This window comes from Mobula hypostoma, chromosome 2 (genome assembly GCF_963921235.1).
Source record: "Mobula hypostoma chromosome 2, sMobHyp1.1, whole genome shotgun sequence".
Lineage (NCBI taxonomy): Eukaryota > Metazoa > Chordata > Chondrichthyes > Myliobatiformes > Myliobatidae > Mobula > Mobula hypostoma.
Window position 1 is genome coordinate 199,572,511 of NC_086098.1, and position 17,114 is coordinate 199,589,624.

Consider the following 17,114-nt stretch of genomic DNA (forward strand, 5'->3'; position numbering starts at 1 on the left):
TACCGTATCATGCCCATGAACCTCAACAGTTCTTGCTTGTCTTTGGGTGGTGGTAGCTGTATCACAGCTCTGACCTTTTCATCATCTGGTTTTAGCCCATCAGCACTGAGTACATGACCTATGCATGTGGTCTCTGTAGTTCTGATCTTACATTTACTTTTGTTTACTTTTAGATTGTACTCACGTGCTCTCTCCAGGAGCTTGTCAGTCTCTGATCATGTTCCTCAATTGTGTCACCCCATATCAGCAAATCATCGATGATGTTGACCACCCCGTCCAGGTCTTCAATCATTCATGCCACGGATCTCTGGAATACCTCTGATGCAGAAGAAATCCCAAAGGGTAGACACAGGAAACGATATCTCCCTATGGGTGTGTTGAACGTGCGTAATTTGAAACTTTTCTCATCCAGCTTGATCTGCCAGAAACCTTGATTTGCGTCTAATACTGAAAAGTATTTTGCATTAGGCATGTGGGAGACAACCTCTTCAACCGTGAGCAGCGGATAGTGCTCTCTTTTGATGGCTTGGTTGAGATCTTGTGGATCCATGCAAATCCTCGTCTATTTTTCTGTGACCACTGTCACCACACTTCACCCAGTTGGTTGGTTCTATTTGTCTTGTTATGACTCCCATCGGTTCCATTCTGTGTAGCTCCTCTGCTACTTGATCCCTGAGAGCTGCTGGAATCTTTCTTGGGGTATGCATGACTGGTGCAATAGTTGGATCAATCTGGATATGGTGTTTCTCTGGTAAACATCCTAATCCAGAAAACAAGTCATCAAAGTCTTTGAGATGTCATTTTCTTTTTCAACCCCATAGATTCTCTTCACCAGGCCTAGCTTTGTGCATGTTGCTTTGCCCAGTATTGCTGGAACATGTTGCTGTACTATTTCAAACTCGATCTTGTATTTTTGGCCTTTGTACACGCAGGTGAGTGCTTTTTTGCCCAGTGGCACGGCTTGTGACCGAAATATTCAACAAGCTTACAGGTGGATTTTTCCAGACTTTCTCTGATGTCCAGTGAGTTGAATGTTTCTGCCGACATTACGTTGCACTTTGCCCCAGTGTCAAGCTTAAATGTCACATTCCTCCTGTTTATTATCAGATCTTGAGTCCAATCATCTTCATGCTCCATCTCTGCATTGTCAATATTCTTGATGTGTACCTCCTGTTCCACTTCAACTGTGCCAATGAACATGTCACTGTTGCCCTCACTCTGTTCCACAGCATGCATTTTCCTTGCGTGCTCCTTTGATTTGCACATCTTTGCAAAGTGATTTCTTTTCTGGCATAACTTGCATGTCTGACCAAAAGCTGGACATTTTCTGTATCCATGTTTATAACCACATCTGTCGCAGTTAACTTCCTTTAGATCATCCTGTGGAGCTGGCTTTGTCCTACTCTTGTCAGTTTTCACAGTTTTTATTTTGCGCACTTCAATCTCTTCACTGAGCACTTTAACCTGACTTGACGTGATCTCGCTGGCACGGCAAACATCAATCGCCTTTTATAATGTAAGATCTGCCTCTCACTTGATCATCTCATATGCCGCACACAATCCTGTCACATATTAAAGAGTCATGCAGTTGTCCGAACTCAGTCTTTTGCCTTCAAATCTGTTACATAGGCATCTATGGTCTCTATTGGTCCTTGAGCCCTCGTGAAAAACCGGTGTCGGATGTACAGTAGGTTTTTTCTCGGTTCGCAGTAATCTTGAAACTTTTTCTTCAACACTTCAGTTTTATCTTGCCCATCATCTTGGAAGACAAACGTGTTGCAAACCTTTATTGCCTCTTCCCCTGCCACATGCAGAAACGTAGTACATTGCACTTTCTCCATCTTTTCAGCTACGCTGCTAGCGGTGCAAAACAGCTCAAACTTCTGGATCCATATTTTCCAGTTCTCAGCAAGATTACCTTGTAGGCTTAAACTTGACACTGGCTGTAACTGTGACATCTTTCACGTGCCTTCTCTTCCTTTTTTTTCGCGATTTCTTCTGACACCATGTAATATTGATGTGACTCAGACACCGCTGTAGATTGAACAACCACATTTATTCACCAGGCTTCCATTTTTTACTTTTTCCACGTCCTGACGTCATATGCACTCTGACGCTACGAATACCCACACAATACATTACAAAATCCATTAAATTTATCTTTACTTCTTCTGATCAAAGAATCATATTATGGTACAATATTGAATGAGTTCATGCTGCCCAATGAACCAGAAGCAGTGGTTTGAAAGATTTGTCCAAAAACTTTTATTCATTCAATTTCTCTCACAATAGCTGTGCAGGTTTTTTTTTCTTTTCAAGTATCTATCCAATTTTGAAGGTAGTGAATAATAGCCAGTATACGAACAAAGTAGATAAATAGATTTTTGATGAGCCAATGCTTCTGTATTTATTATTGCATTCTGTTATTGGACCACTTTCAAATCTGCCTCCACACTCATTAAAATAGTGTCTATTCTCAATGTCATCCACTAAGCACCAGTTGTATATGGATAAGGTAGAGTTAGCTACATATTCTGTAATAGTTGTGCGTTATTTTATTGCATCTGTGGCAATTTTCATGTGAATCTGTTTGTGAAATAAGTGAACATCATTGAACTGGGGGGTCTGCCTTCCAGTTATATTTTTATTTTGGATCTTTGAAGCACCAGTGGAATGCATTTCTCACCTTAGTATCTCTAACTCTTTAATCCTAATGCCCCATTGTCTGCTCCAATAACTCGCCAGTACTCTTCCAGTTTATCTTCCTCTGTAATCACTAAAGTTGAGTTAACATCTGTAACCTTCAGAGACAAAATGTTCCACATGCTTCAGAAGGTTAAGAGCAAGTGGTTGCAGCATTTGATTCAGGTTAACTTAGCTTACAATTTAGGATGCTTTAGCATATCATATAGCTCTGCATCTGGCTTTTTGACAGCCTGGTCTTGTGCAGCTATTTATGTGTAGCTGTTTTGGCGTTTGCAACTATCGGTGAATTGGCTGATATAAATTACCCTGATGATGTATGATGAGAGAAGAACTGGTGGAGCAGATAAGGGGTGGTAGTGGTGGACAGCAGGAAGCATATGAAAAAAAGAGTACTTTCTTCCCATGTATTCAGGTTTAAAGCATGAAATGCTGAGATCACGGTACTTCTGAGAAATATGACAAGAATACACATAGATTAAGATGTAGCTGGCCTGGGCTGGCACCAGTGGAATCAGCAGTTGGTCTGCCACCTGTCTTCAGGAGAGAGAGAGATAAGGAAAACAATGGAGCAGTATTTGGGGATGTTAATGAAGGAAGGAGAGCTGTCAAGATCGGCTCCCCCTTTGAACCCTGAACTGTTTGAAGTGATAGACAGGTGATACCCCAGCAGGGGGATAAAAAGGGACAGGTTCGCTAAGGCGACACACACACGACACCCGAGGTAACAAGACCCTGGAAGCGGTGCGTCTCTCACAAGTCGGTGGGAAGTACCGGGCCATAGACGCACAGGGTGGAAAGGCACGATCGGCGGGAACCTGGTGTGTGTCCACCCTTGCCTGGGTGCCAGGTTCACCGCAGGGAAACGATCGTATCTGGAAACGGAGGGGTCACGGTCGGTGACCTCAGATGACATCACAAAGGACTTGCCCGAAAGCTGACTGCGAAGGTCTGTGTGGAAGCCTTGAATATTCATTCGTTTTGTTCTCTCTCTCCTTCCCCCCACTGTCCATCGCCACGGCAGCGACTACTGCGAACTGAACTGAACTAAATTGAACTGAACTTTGCGTCACTTTGAAACTGGTCATTTACCCCTAGACAACGATAGAGCTTGATTGATCCTGTTATCTTAATTCTGTGTACATGTGTGTTTATCATTGCTGAACTGTTGCATTTATTATCCTTTTGATTAGAGTACTGTGTTGCTTGTTTCTTTAATAAAACTTTCTTAGTTCTAGTAATCCAGACTCCAAATGAGTGATCCATTTCTGCTGGTTTGGCAACCCAGTTATGGGGTACGTAACAGAAAGCATATAACTTTGTGGTCAATTAGATAACCACACTTAACAGTGGTATTAGGTAGTCTATCTCTCTTGTGTAGCCCGCCGGTAAGCCTCAGGCTCACTCAACTCGCTTTAGTCTAGGGGGAGCAGCCTTCGGTCCCACCAAACTGGGTAATCAAGTTTGTGTGGATGCTGTGTGATTGTACCCCACCCCGCCTCTCTGAGTCAGCCTCACTCATCGGGAACTGGCAGCGTCCAGTCCTCAGATCAAGCACATTAAACCACGTTGCACCATACAAACAGACCATAGCGTCTTCGGCTCTCAGGGCCGTATTCTGGTCAATGACAGTGCGCCTGTTCAGAGCCCTATAATCCACACACACGCTGCCTACGTCTTCCACGGCTACAGGGTCCAGATGCCACGACCTCTCTCTCACCAAGGTGTCTTCAGCAGACAACTCCCCTCCCTCGTGGTATTTCGGAGCGTCAACTAGGAGGGTTTCACCCTCAGATACTTCCCCCAGGCCGTACCACAATCGGGTCTCGTTTACATTTGGTACCGGCCCAAGGCTGTTACACATGTCCTCACAAGCACAGACAATGCCCCCATGAACTCCAGTTTCACTAACCAATCATCGTCTTCTGGATAATCACTGGCACTGGTACCCCAAATCTCCAGTGCCCTTAATGTTGTTAAGAGTAAATGCTTCAGACACTGGTTGTAAAACGAACTGTACAGCAACTTGACCTGCGCCTCGGTGTCGAGGATGCCTTTAGCATAGCTTCCATCTATCCGTAACGACATACAGGGGCGTGGTCCCTCTAAGTCTTCGGGAATAGGGTCTTTTCCTTTCGGAAGTTCCTTGGTACATTGCTGGGAACGTGCTCCCCCAGAGACCCCAAGCCATTTCCCCACTGGGCCTCCACTAAGTTTCCCTACACCTCTCTGATCAGCTGAACAACTGAGGGAGGGGCTTGCAGTCCCCCTGGCACTGCAAGCAATTTAGCTGCCCTCCTAGCCAGAGAAGATACACTGAAACTTTCCCCCCGCTTTCAGATAACTAGCAGGTGTCACTACAGGGTAATTGAACCTGACAGACCTAACACCGTCAACAGCCCACCTACTCAAACTTTCAACCAATCCCTGTCGCTCTCTCTCAACTGAGCACTGCCACTCATCTAACAACTGAGAGATCCGCTCTGCCCATGTCCCATATGCCTCCCCTCCTTTAGGGGTGGAAAATATCCCAAAAGCCAGGCGGAGCCTAACATAGCTAGAACATTTATTTGCAGACCCTATCTCCGAATCAGACCACTCTTTCCTCTCTCTTCTAACAGTATGGACAGCCCCTGGTCCCACCACCAACACGCATGCAGTAATAACCAGCAATCCCACAGAGACACATATTACTGACTTAAACAGAGCAATCATGCAGCGCACCACTGAATTCAATCCCGGAAGAGCCCCCAAATGTAGCCCCCCTGGTAAGCCTCCGGCTTGCTCAACTCGCTTTCGTCTAGGGGAAGCAGCCTTCGGCCCTGCCAAACTGGGTAATTAAGTTTGTGTGGATGCTTTGTGATTGTACTCCACCCCGCCAAATAACAGACAATGCACCATATACGATTAAATGATTACAATTTATAGATATTACTGGAACTATGTAATTAATAGAGATAAAATATAAAAGGAAAGTAAAAGACGCCACACTTATCAAAGTTCAACCTCTTCGTGCACAAAAGTTGGAGCTCTAGTAACGATCCTCTTTTCACCATTTAATCCCCTCTGACCACCTCAATCCGCCGCCTGTATCAACCACGGTGGTTGACCAGATGCTCCACACGAGTCTGTCTTCGTCTCCTCTCCTCGCCGAAGACCTGGACCTTGGACTCTGGCTCAGGGTCTGGCCCGTCGGCCAGCTCACAGCATTGAGTCCACTCTCTCTCTCTGCATTGCGCTTTCTCCCCAAAAACCCGCACATCACAATAGCTTACAGACACACAAGAAAGAATAACATCTATCCCCATTGGTTAGCAACTGAATACAACTCACTCTATAACCCAAACAAGCTGCTAAGGAGAGAACTTTCTCAGCAGATAACATAACAACGAAGCCATTTTGATTAGCCCACTCAGTAACATAAAAGTAGAAACCCCTTACACTTGGAATGCCGAAATGTTTATTCAATAGGAAGAAAACATGACTGAGTTATGCTTATCTTGCCTTGCAGACAGGCATGTGTATTTACATCTGCCATAATGCATGTCAGAACATCAGGAAATGGTGTGCAGGATGGTGCCATTTGCAGTTTGTTACTTAAATAATTTATTCATTTGTTTAAGACGAGTGCTTCATATTCTGCCTTTCAATGTTCATCGAAAATTCCATGGGTGTGAGTGGAGAGCGATAACTGCCTCATCAATCAGAACTGAGCTAACGTGGAACGAATTAGCAAAGTTGTTTTGAATTAAGACGTTTTGCTCATAAATTGTTAATTTTGTCTTATAGCCAAAGATAGCAGAACATCATATGATCTGTTTTCCAACAATGATACAATGGAAAGAAAACATATTCATAAAGTTCTGATTATTATTGCTCGTGGAGCAGTTCTTGGAGAAATAAGTGAAACACTTCAACAGCTGGCATTGAAAGGTGATATTTTAGGCAACTATTGCTGTTACTAAATAATTGTTAGAGTTTAGAGTAATTTCAGGATATAATTTATGGTACTATTCTTAGTTTAATATACACTTACTCTAATTCATTTTTTTATATGTATTTGTCGTTTATTGCAATGCACTACTGCTACAAAGTTAACAAATTTCATCACATAAGCCGGTGATATTAAACATGATTCTGATTAGTTAAGAGTTGAAGCTATTGTCCCAAGTAGATACTTGTGAAAGAAAATAACAACTCATCCATGGTGTTTTTTTAATTAGTTTATTATTGTCACTTGTTTTGAGTTACAGTGGGAAAACTTTGTTGTAGATGTCATTCAAACAAATTATTTTATTACAACAGTGCATTGAGAAAATACCAGAAAAACAATAACAGAATGAAAAGTAATATGTTCTCAGACAATAAGGTACACAACCATAATGAGACTGAGGTCAAGAGTTTATCTTATCATACCAGAGACCATTCAATAGTCTTATAACAACAGGATAGACGCAGTCCTTGAGCCCGGTGGTAGATGCTTTTAAGCTTTTGTGTCTTCTGCCCAATTGAAGGAGATGGAAAAGAGAATATCCAGAGTGGGACGAGCCATTGATTGAGGTAGAAAGAAGTGTAGACAGAATCCATGGGATAATGTTAGCTGATTGTGTTTGATGCAGCTTGGGAGGCAAAAGAAGTGCTGTAATGTTGTTCACATTTAGGTAGAAATCTGATGTATATTTTTGATAACACACATCATAGTTGCTGGTGAACGCAGCAGGCCAGGCAGCATCCTAGAAAGAGGTACAGCCCCAGGGTCTCGGCCCGAAACGTCGACTGTACCTCCTCCTAGAAATGCTGCATAGCCTGCTGCGTTCACCAGCAACTTTGATGTGTGTTGCTTGAATTTCCAGCGTCTACAGAATTCCTCATGTTTGCGAATATAACACATGTTAATTTCTTCACATCAAATATTTTAAACCTTATAAACTTTATCTGTTTTTTTACACAGGCTTTTATATCTTTGTTCTTGGTATTGATGACGCTGATGAGGTGAAACTTAATAAAGTTACAAGTGTGTCTGATTTCAAAGCTGTGTTTTATGTTCACGACTTCAGTGAATTAAACAACATTGGAAACAAAGTTATTGCATCCATTTGTCAAACTGTTTTGACATGTAAGTATATTTCTTATTTTCATTTCTTATTAGCAGCACAAAACCAAAATATTTCAGGAAACTGTCCTTCAGTAGCAATAAAGATGTGCTGCATCTTTGATTGGCATATCCATGTCAACTGAGAATAGCTTATGAAGTCAATAAAATCCTGTGTGCAACTTGCATTGAATGCCACTTAAGAGATCACACAATTTTACATCTGCATAAAGCCTGCCACCTTAAAAAACACAGAATGGAAATAGTAATATGGTAACCTTGCTGGTACCATTTTTACTTGCTTTATTCTGGTACCTTTGCTTTTTTTAATTTCTATCCTTCATTAGCAGATCAGATTAATAAATCTATTTGGGTTATTGAAAGATATCGGTGATGACTGAACAGTCTTCAATTTCATCAGATTTCAGTCCCTATTATTCTTTCATCAATTAACAGTGAGACACTTCAATGTATTATTACAAAGGTGCAGCATCATAGTAGTTGACACTTTCTAACTGAATATTAAGCCATCTGCTTGTTCTGTTGGATGCAGGAGGTCCATTATTCAACAAAGAGTTCTCTCAGCTCTCTGCCTACTTCTTGCTGCTTCAATAAAAGCAAAAATTATTCTTGCACTTGATTGAAGGTCTTTATGTGTTTAAGACTAATTCACCTAAAATCAGTTATTAGATTAGAATTGCTTACATCTCTTGAGACATGTTGCAAAGTAGTAAAATGTTGGCAGTTAAAAATTAACGGAATTCATGTTTCTTGTTTTTAGTTTGTCCACTGACAAATATTCAAGGCATGGTTGTCCCAGGTATGAATAAATATTGTTTATCTTGATTTAGTTGTATCCATCCCACTAATAAATTGTGGAAGCATCTCAATTTGTTTTACAACAAAATTGCATTTAGCTCAAAAATCACTCGTATTTTGATAACTTGTTTTATATAGGAATTAACATGATGGAGGCATTTGGCTTAACAGACAAAGAGTTTTCAGAACTTGAAGGAGTTTCTATGGAATCCGACATCTTCTCAGGCTTATCGTCATATAGTATTTTTGAAAATGCTCAGCTTATACAAGCTACCAGGTAGGTATGAACATTGTTTCCCCAAACAATTTCTAGGTAACACTGCATAACTTAAGGTTCTTCTTTCCTTATTAGTCATTGTGACCTGCCTCTCTGCCATTGTCACTTCTGATTTACCTCTTTTTTATAATAATTTGGCTCTCCATTTTTAACTGCCATAATTGTCAGTACATATCCTTTTCTGTACTGCAGCCCATCTGTGTTCTGTTCATGTCATAAGGGGGTGGCTGGGAACAGACCCAAGTGCAAGACACAGACACTGAAGTACTAGGGACAGGACTAGGATACAGGGTGAGGGCTAGGGTATGGACATGAAAACCGGGAACGTGGAACAGGACAGGACAAGAGAGCTAGGAGCCCGGGCTTGGACTCTGAGCCAGAGACTGGACAAGGACCCAGAACCTGGGTCTTGCCTCTGGCTCGGACCCCAGAACTAGACAAGGACGTGACTTAACTGGCAGGCAGGACGAGGCTAGAGTCTGCAGACTTGAGGCGAGGCTGGAGACCAGAGACTTGAGGCGAGGCTGGAGACCGGAAACTTGAGGCGAGGCTGGAGACCGGAGACTTGAGGCGAGGCTGGAGACCAGAGACTTGGGAGCTTGAAGCTCCTCCTGGGCAGGGCGCGGTACTCCTGGGCAGGGCACGGGTCACCTGGGAAGGGCGCAGATCTCCAGCCAACGGAAGCAAGGGACAGGAAGGGACAGGACCCACCGCAGGGTAACGGCAATCTGGCCTGGCTTACCCGATGGAGGCAAGGGACAGGAAGGGAGCTAGGTACGGGGTGGCTCCAAGACAAGACTTCAGGCGAGACGAGGCGAGGGTTACCGGAAAGACAAGGCAAGGCTTCAGGCAATGCAAGGCGAGACAGGAACTTAAGGCGAGCTGAGAGTTACCGGCAAGGCAAGGAAACAGAAGGCAGGGGAAGGGATACGAGGAGTAAGGACAAGAACAATCCTGCCCTGGTATCTGGAGGTATTTATGTAGCCAGCCCCAATGAGAATTAGCTGCCTCAATTAGTGCTCAACAGGAACAGAAACAGGGTAGACAGGAAAACCTGGAGTAAGGGTTGATGACCGTACCGTGAACCAGAATGCTGACTTCATGGACCGGACCATGACAGTTTAATTGTGTTCACAGCCCCAGTCCTCCTTGTGTTCAGTCGTATGAAGCCCACACACCCAGCCTTCAAAGTAATATTCTTCTTATTCCTCCCAAGAAACATTTGTCGCATATGCTCAGCTAATACTAATAAATATAAATTATTTTTAGGACCTAAAACAATCACAGTGTGTGTGCAATCTCTTGACCTTTTTATTTTTGAGTCCTGGTTTCTAAAATATATAAAACAAAACAAATTTGTGCAGTGTATAGAAATGCTATCAGAAGGGAAGATGGGGCTCTGTTAAATTGAAGTTTTTTTTCTGATTTACCACCAGTAATTAAAATCATCCTTAAAATTACTATCTGTGGCTAACCTTCTGCTCTGATTTGGAATTTTGTTTGTGGTATTCCAATGAGCTACTTTGGGGATGCTTTAGCACATTAAACGAATTTCAGAAATGGAATGTTGTAATAATAGTTTTAAAGTTATAATTTAAAAAACAGGCTTTAAAACATAACTTTTAAAAGCACATGCCAAGATAAATTTAGCAATTATTTTGATATGAGTTTAGACAGTAAACCATGGTGCATATTAAAAATCTAAATGTTTATGAACTTTTCATCATAATTATTGTAGACTCCAACTGCATCCAGTTATTTCGACTCGTTACATCTCACACTCAATTTGCACATGATTTCCTTTAGTCACATGGTAATTTAGATTTTAAAATCCTGTTCACTCCCAACAAAAGTTAAATGTGTGCTATCAATTAATTTAAACTCCCTTATGCTAATAATCATTTAATTTATCAGACAACAATTGTTCCTAAAACCGTAATGGCAGGAGTTCATATTAAAGCATAAAATGTAACATAAGATATAGGAGCTGAATTAGGCCATTTGGCCAATCGAGTCTACTCTGCCATTTCATTGTGGCTGACTTATATTCCCTCTGTGCCCCAATCTCCTGCCTTCTCCCTGTATCCGTTCATGCCCTGACTAATCAAGAATCTGTCAATCTCTGCCTTAAATACGTATACCCGATGACTTGGCCTCAATAGCTATTTGTGGCAACGAATTGCACAGATTGACCACTCCCTGGCTAAAGAAATTTATCCACATATCTATTCTAGAAGGACACCCTTCTATTCTAAGGCTGTGTCTTCTGGACTTAGACTCTCCCACCATAGGAAACATCCTCTCCACATCCACTCTATTGCAGCCTTTCAATATTCGAGCTTTAAGTTCCTCGCCATACACATCACCGAGGAGCTCACATGTTCTGTACATACCGGCTATGTGGTGAAAAGAATAATAGCACCTCGTTCACCTCAGTCAGTTGAAGAAGTTTGGTATGGGTCCCCAAATCCTAAGAACTTTCTACAGGGGGACAATTGAGAGCATCCTGACTGGCTGTTTCACTGGCTGGTATGGGAACTGTACTTCTCTCAATTGCAGGACTCTGCAGAGAGTGGTGTAGACAGCCCAGCGCATCTGTAGGTGTGAACTTCCCACTATTCAGGACATTTACAAATGCAGGTGTGTGAAGAGGGCCGAAGGATCACTGGGGGCCCAAGTCACCCCAACCACAAACTGTTCCAGCTGCTACCATCCGGGAAACGATACCACAACATAAAAGCCAGGACCAACAAGCTCCAGGACAGCTTCTCCCACTAGGCTATCAGACAGATTAACTCATGCTGCCACAACTGTATTTCTATGTTATATTGTTGTACATACCATTTATTATAAATTACTATAAATTGCACATTGCACAATTAGATGGAGACATAATGTAAATATTTTTACTCCTCATGTATATGAAGGATGTAAGTAATAAAGTCAATTCAATTCAATTCCTAGTAATGGCAACTTCACACACTTCTGCCCCCAATACTCTTGAACTTCTGGTATACTGCTAGTGTCTTTCACTGTGAAGACTGATGCAAAATACTTACTGAGTTCATCTGCCATTTCCTTGTCACCTATTACTACCTCTTCAACATCATTTTCCAGCGGTCCGATATCCATACTCGCCTCTCTTACAGTATACACTTTTTATTTATTTTTATATATATATATATATATATATATATATATATATATGAAGAAATTTTGGTATCCTCCTTAATATTATTGGCTAGTTTACCTTCATATTTCAACTTTTCCTTCTTGATGTCTTTTTTAGGTGCCTTCTGCTGATTTTTAAAAGCTTTCCAATCCTTCTCACTAATTTTTGCTTTATTATATGCCCTCCCTTTGGCTTTTATGTTGCCACGGTTTTGTCATCTTGCCTTTAGAGTACACCTACAGTGCAGTCTGAAGCATCAGTAGTAATGGCTGTAGATGTGCTGCAGAGCCGGTGTGGTAGTAAGATTGCGCTTGATTGGTACCATCAAATGGCATGGTCATGCCCACTGACCAGCCCAGCACATGACTAGGGGTATTGTCTTTAAGCACACTATACGGGGGAGGACAAGTTCAGCAGATCGTGGAATGAAGAAGTGATTGATATTCACCATAGCTAAAATCTCCTGCAGTTTTTTAGTAGAGCAAAGCGGTGGGAAATCCATAATAGCAGCTACTTTTAATGGGAGGGGTTTTGCACTGTCTGTGGAGATGCAATGGCTGAGAAAGTCAATGGTTAACAACCCAAACTGGCACTTAGCAAGGTTAATGATCAACTCGTGCTCCTTAGGTGCTTGAAAAGTGTGTGGAGATGGGATATGTGTTTGGATTTGGATGCACTGGAGACAAATATGCCATCCTGGTAACCAAAAAGAACATCTTTGTCTTTTAATACAGAGTCCATCAGCCATTGGAAAGTCTGTGCTGCATTTTTCAGTCCAAACAGCATGTGCAGAAACTCAGGGGCTGAACAGGGTTATCACAGCTGTTTTGGGAATGTCCTTCATGCGCACAGGTGCCTGATGGTAGCCCCTAAGTACTTTGGAAAATATTAACTTTCTGGCCAAATGCCCTGGATATGTAGCACTGGGTAGTGATTGCGGGTGGTGGCCTCGTTAAGGCATCAGTAATCGCCATATGCGCGGCAACCACCATTGGACTTAGGGACTACATGGAAAGTGAAGCCCAGGGGCTATTCGACCAGTATACAATGTCAAGTCTTTCCTTGTTGGCAAACTGAGACTTTGTGGTTCAAAGGTTCAAAAGTACAATTTAATGTCAGAGAAATGTATACAGGTTTCCCCCGCCATCCAAAGGTAGAGCGTTCCTATGAAATGGTTCGTAAGCCGGAATGTCGTAAAGTGAAGAAGTAATTACCATTTATTTATATGGAAAAAATTTGTGAGCGTTCGCAGACCCCAAAAATAACCTACCAAATCATGCCAAATAACATATAAAAATACACAGCCTATATAAGGTAGGAATAATGTATGTACAGTGTCGTATCACTTACCGGAATCGGGAAGACAGCGTCGAGCACATTGATGATGGTGGGTTAGCCTGAGTCGTTGGAGGTTGGGGTGGTGCAGTGGACCCCAACCTCTGGGCCGCAGACCAATACGTTGCTGCGAAGAATGCAGTGGTGTAGCGGTAGCTGGGACGCACCCAACACATCTTTAAGAAAAAAGCCGAAATAAACAAGTTAATTAATTAGGTGCTGCCCGGCACGTAAATGCCGGCCCAGATCAGAGGTGATGCAATCAGCCACCGCCTCTGATCTGGGCCAACATTTACATGCTGGGCAGCACCTAATTAATTAGCCTGTTTATTTCAGCTTTTGTCTTAATGATGTGTTGGGTGCGTCCCGGCTACCGCTGCATTCTCCACAGCAATGTATTGGTCCGTGGCACGGGGGTTGGGGTGGTGGGACACTAGGGTGTCATCTCATCGTCGTCTGTTTCCATCAGGGCAGGCAGGTCATTTTCTTCTATGTCTGCCTGCCTCGATGTCGAATGTCAAGGTTCGTCGTCTGCTGTGGCTGATGTGGAAGGCTTGAAAAACGACAGTATGCTTGACTGCTTAGCCTCGCACATTTTTCTATCATACAGTTCATTGTAAGCACTCAAAACATCCTGAAAATATGCCCTAAACGTATGTACCCTTTCAAAATTAAAGTCGTACTTTTCTGCAATCATTGCAGCGAAAATCTCATGCAGTTGCTTCATGTTCTGTTCCTGGACAACTTCACTTTCGGTCTGTTCGCTACTGCATTTGGTTTCAATTGTTATCCTTTCCTCTTCCAATTGCATCAGCTTTTCATCTATCAGTTCTTAATCATGGGATGCCAAAACCTCTTCAACATCATCTTCATCAACTTCCACAACCCAAACTCACTTTGTCTTTACTTCGTTCAGCACGATCAAAACGCTTAATTATGTCTAGTTTTACACCAAGTGTAACACCCTTACATGCTCTTTTAGGCTTTTCCGATACCTTCGAACTCATCTTGCTAACGGCTGCTCACAGGCAATGCTGGCTAGAATGCAGTTCCGGGGGAGGAGCTTGGCTGCTCGAGGTGTGTGCTGCTTTTTTTGCGTGCTGCCTTTTTTTGTAACAGTGAAAACACCTTCTGTTAGCGAAAACAGGTAACTAATGTAGGTCTTTCGTAAGAGCGAGGTTTTGTAAAATGAATGTTCGAAAAGTGGGGGACACCTGTACAATATACATCCTGAAATGCTTTTTCTTCACAACCATCCACGAAAACAGAGGAGTGCCCAAGAATGAACGACAGTTAAACGTTAGAACCCAGCTTGTCTGGGTCTAGTCTATGTGTGTGGGCATGGAGTGTTGTGTGAGTCGCGGAAGTGTGGTGCTCGGTCCCATGCTTTGTGACTGTAGTGGAGAATGTGGGCTTGGTGATGTTTTGGAAATCGCCCAGCAGTTGAGTAAACTCACATGCAGTGGGACATGTGCTTGACAGTGTTGTTGTGAGGAACTTACTGGGGTAACATTGCTCACTGAAGCAGAGCGTAATCCGTCATGTCCTGTCAGTCTGCATCCTGCTTCTGTTGGTGGTCTCCAGTGAGGTTTCACCACTATTTGCCTTCTTATCAGTAGGCAACACTCACTTGAGCACCCGAGTCACACAGGAGGCATCGCCCTGAAAGGGTGTCCGTAATGAACAGTAGATTACCCTGGCAGCAGGAACCCATGGTGTTCACAGAGCTCTGATGTCCCGATGTGCTGGCCTGTTGTACCTGCCAGGCAGTTGGCACTTCCTAGCATTTGTACCAAAATGAGTGTGGTAAAAACACAGGTCCACCATTGTCTGTTTCTCAGCCGCTAATGTCCTTCCTTTGGGGCCCTTGCTGACCAGGCTTATTGAGTCAGGGAAAAGAGGAGGAATTATGCATCTCTGCCTGGCTGAGTGCAGACTATCAGCCATTTTAGCAGGCTCCCTTTCGTCCTTCATGGGTGCATTAGCGATGGCTATGTGAACTTGATCATGCATTTGCTGAATGAAGAGTTCTTTAAAGATAAAATAAGGATGGTGATTTCCAAGGAGAGACGGCATGTGGTCCATTAACTCCAATGGCTTAGCATCGCCGAGACTGGGCAAGGAGAGCCACTGGTGCATTCAGACTCCGATAGTCCAAAAGTCTATGAAAGGTAAATTTTCATCAATGGGTATTTATCGTGTTCAGTCCTGTATTCTTAATAGACTCACCACTCTCGCAGCCGTGGAGTTACTGAGTGACACTACCACATAGAAATATTTGGTGGTGTTGGTGAAGATTTCTCAAAGCGCGAATTGGATCGCGGCTTGTACGAACCAAGCAATAGCATTTTGCTCCCGAAACTCTGGCAATCTCAAAGTGACTGCAATGGCCAACATGCTCAATAGCTCTGGAATTGTCCCAGAGCATCAGGGTCACTGATGTAGGCTTTCGCAAATAAAACTGGGGTGTTTTGTGTTTGAGAAACGCCATAATACACTTTATTGAACTCCAAAACCTGAACACAGAAGCGTGCTGAAAAACCCTTTATGTAGTTTTGTTAGCATGCCAGACCATCCTCTTAAAGTGAAACCCTAACGCAATGTCAGTGGCTGTGAATTATGTACATTTCCACCAATTACTTTACCCCATAGGTGTAACCTTTCCCTTTTTTTTAACAAGCACCTTCCCCTGAAGAGATCCCAGTGATCCATAAATCCGAACCCCTGCCCCCCTGCCCCCTGCACCAGCTCCTCAGCCACACATTCACCTGACAAGTCATCCTATTCTTACCCTCAGTGGTGCTTGACACAGGCAGCAATCCAGAGATCACTACCCCAGAACTTCTGTTTTTCAGTTTTCTACCTGGCTCCCTAAAATGTCTCTTCAGGACCTCTGCACCTTTTCTACCTGTGTCGTTGGTGCCAATATCTACCAAGAATTCTCACTGTTCACTCTCCTCCTTCCTGATCTGAGACATCCCGGATGCTAGCACCTAGGAGGCAACATCTCAACCGGGTGTCTCTATCATGCCCACAAAATCTCGTCTCTGTTCCTCTGACTATGGAATCTCTTATCACTATTACAGTCTTCTTCACCTCTCTTCTCATCGGAGCCACAGCACCAGACTCAGTACCAGAGACCCAGTCACTGCAGCTCTCCCCAGCAGCTCATTCCCCTCAACAATATCTAAAGTGGTATACTTATTATTTGGGGACAGCCACATGGGTACTCTGCGCTGGCTGTGCATTTTCCCTTGATGGTCACCCAGTTACCTGCCTCCTGCAATCTTGGGGTGACCACCTCCCTGTAGCTCCTATCTGCCGCCACCTCATTGTCTTGTATGAGCCGAAGGTCATGTAGCTGCAGCTCCAGTTCCTTAATATGTTCTCTCGGGAGCTGCAGCTTGATATGCCTGTTGCAGATGCAGTTATCTGGGTGACTGAAGGTCTCCCAGAATTCCTACATCTCACACACACTACAAACACTACCCCTGGAGCCATTCTCACTACACTACTATGCCTTAACAGATGAAGAATTAAGAACAAAAAGAGAAACTTACCAGATACTTTACCTCGCCCAAGCCTCATGAGCCAAAGCCACTCCAAACACTGACCCACTCACAACAATGGTCACTCTGCTTGCGCTTGTGTGTTATTCTTCATTCGCCCTTTCTAATGAATCCTGCTCAGAGACTGGTCGCAATCCAACACTGAAA

The 17,114-nt window shown here is 43.2% G+C and overlaps 1 protein-coding gene across 3 annotated transcripts in view; it reads left to right on the top strand.

Moving 5' to 3' along the window:
• The window catches only part of LOC134342801 (collagen alpha-1(XIV) chain-like), a 193,030-nt gene that overhangs the window by 125,924 nt on the left and 49,992 nt on the right, over positions 1 to 17,114 (top strand). For all 3 annotated transcript variants that reach the window (XM_063041387.1, XM_063041386.1, XM_063041388.1), the window contains exons 28-31: positions 6,493 to 6,636; positions 7,655 to 7,819; positions 8,577 to 8,615; positions 8,753 to 8,891. In XM_063041387.1, the coding sequence (XP_062897457.1) occupies positions 6,493 to 6,636; positions 7,655 to 7,819; positions 8,577 to 8,615; positions 8,753 to 8,891 (487 nt within the window). The remainder of the gene's footprint in view (positions 1 to 6,492; positions 6,637 to 7,654; positions 7,820 to 8,576; positions 8,616 to 8,752; positions 8,892 to 17,114) is intronic.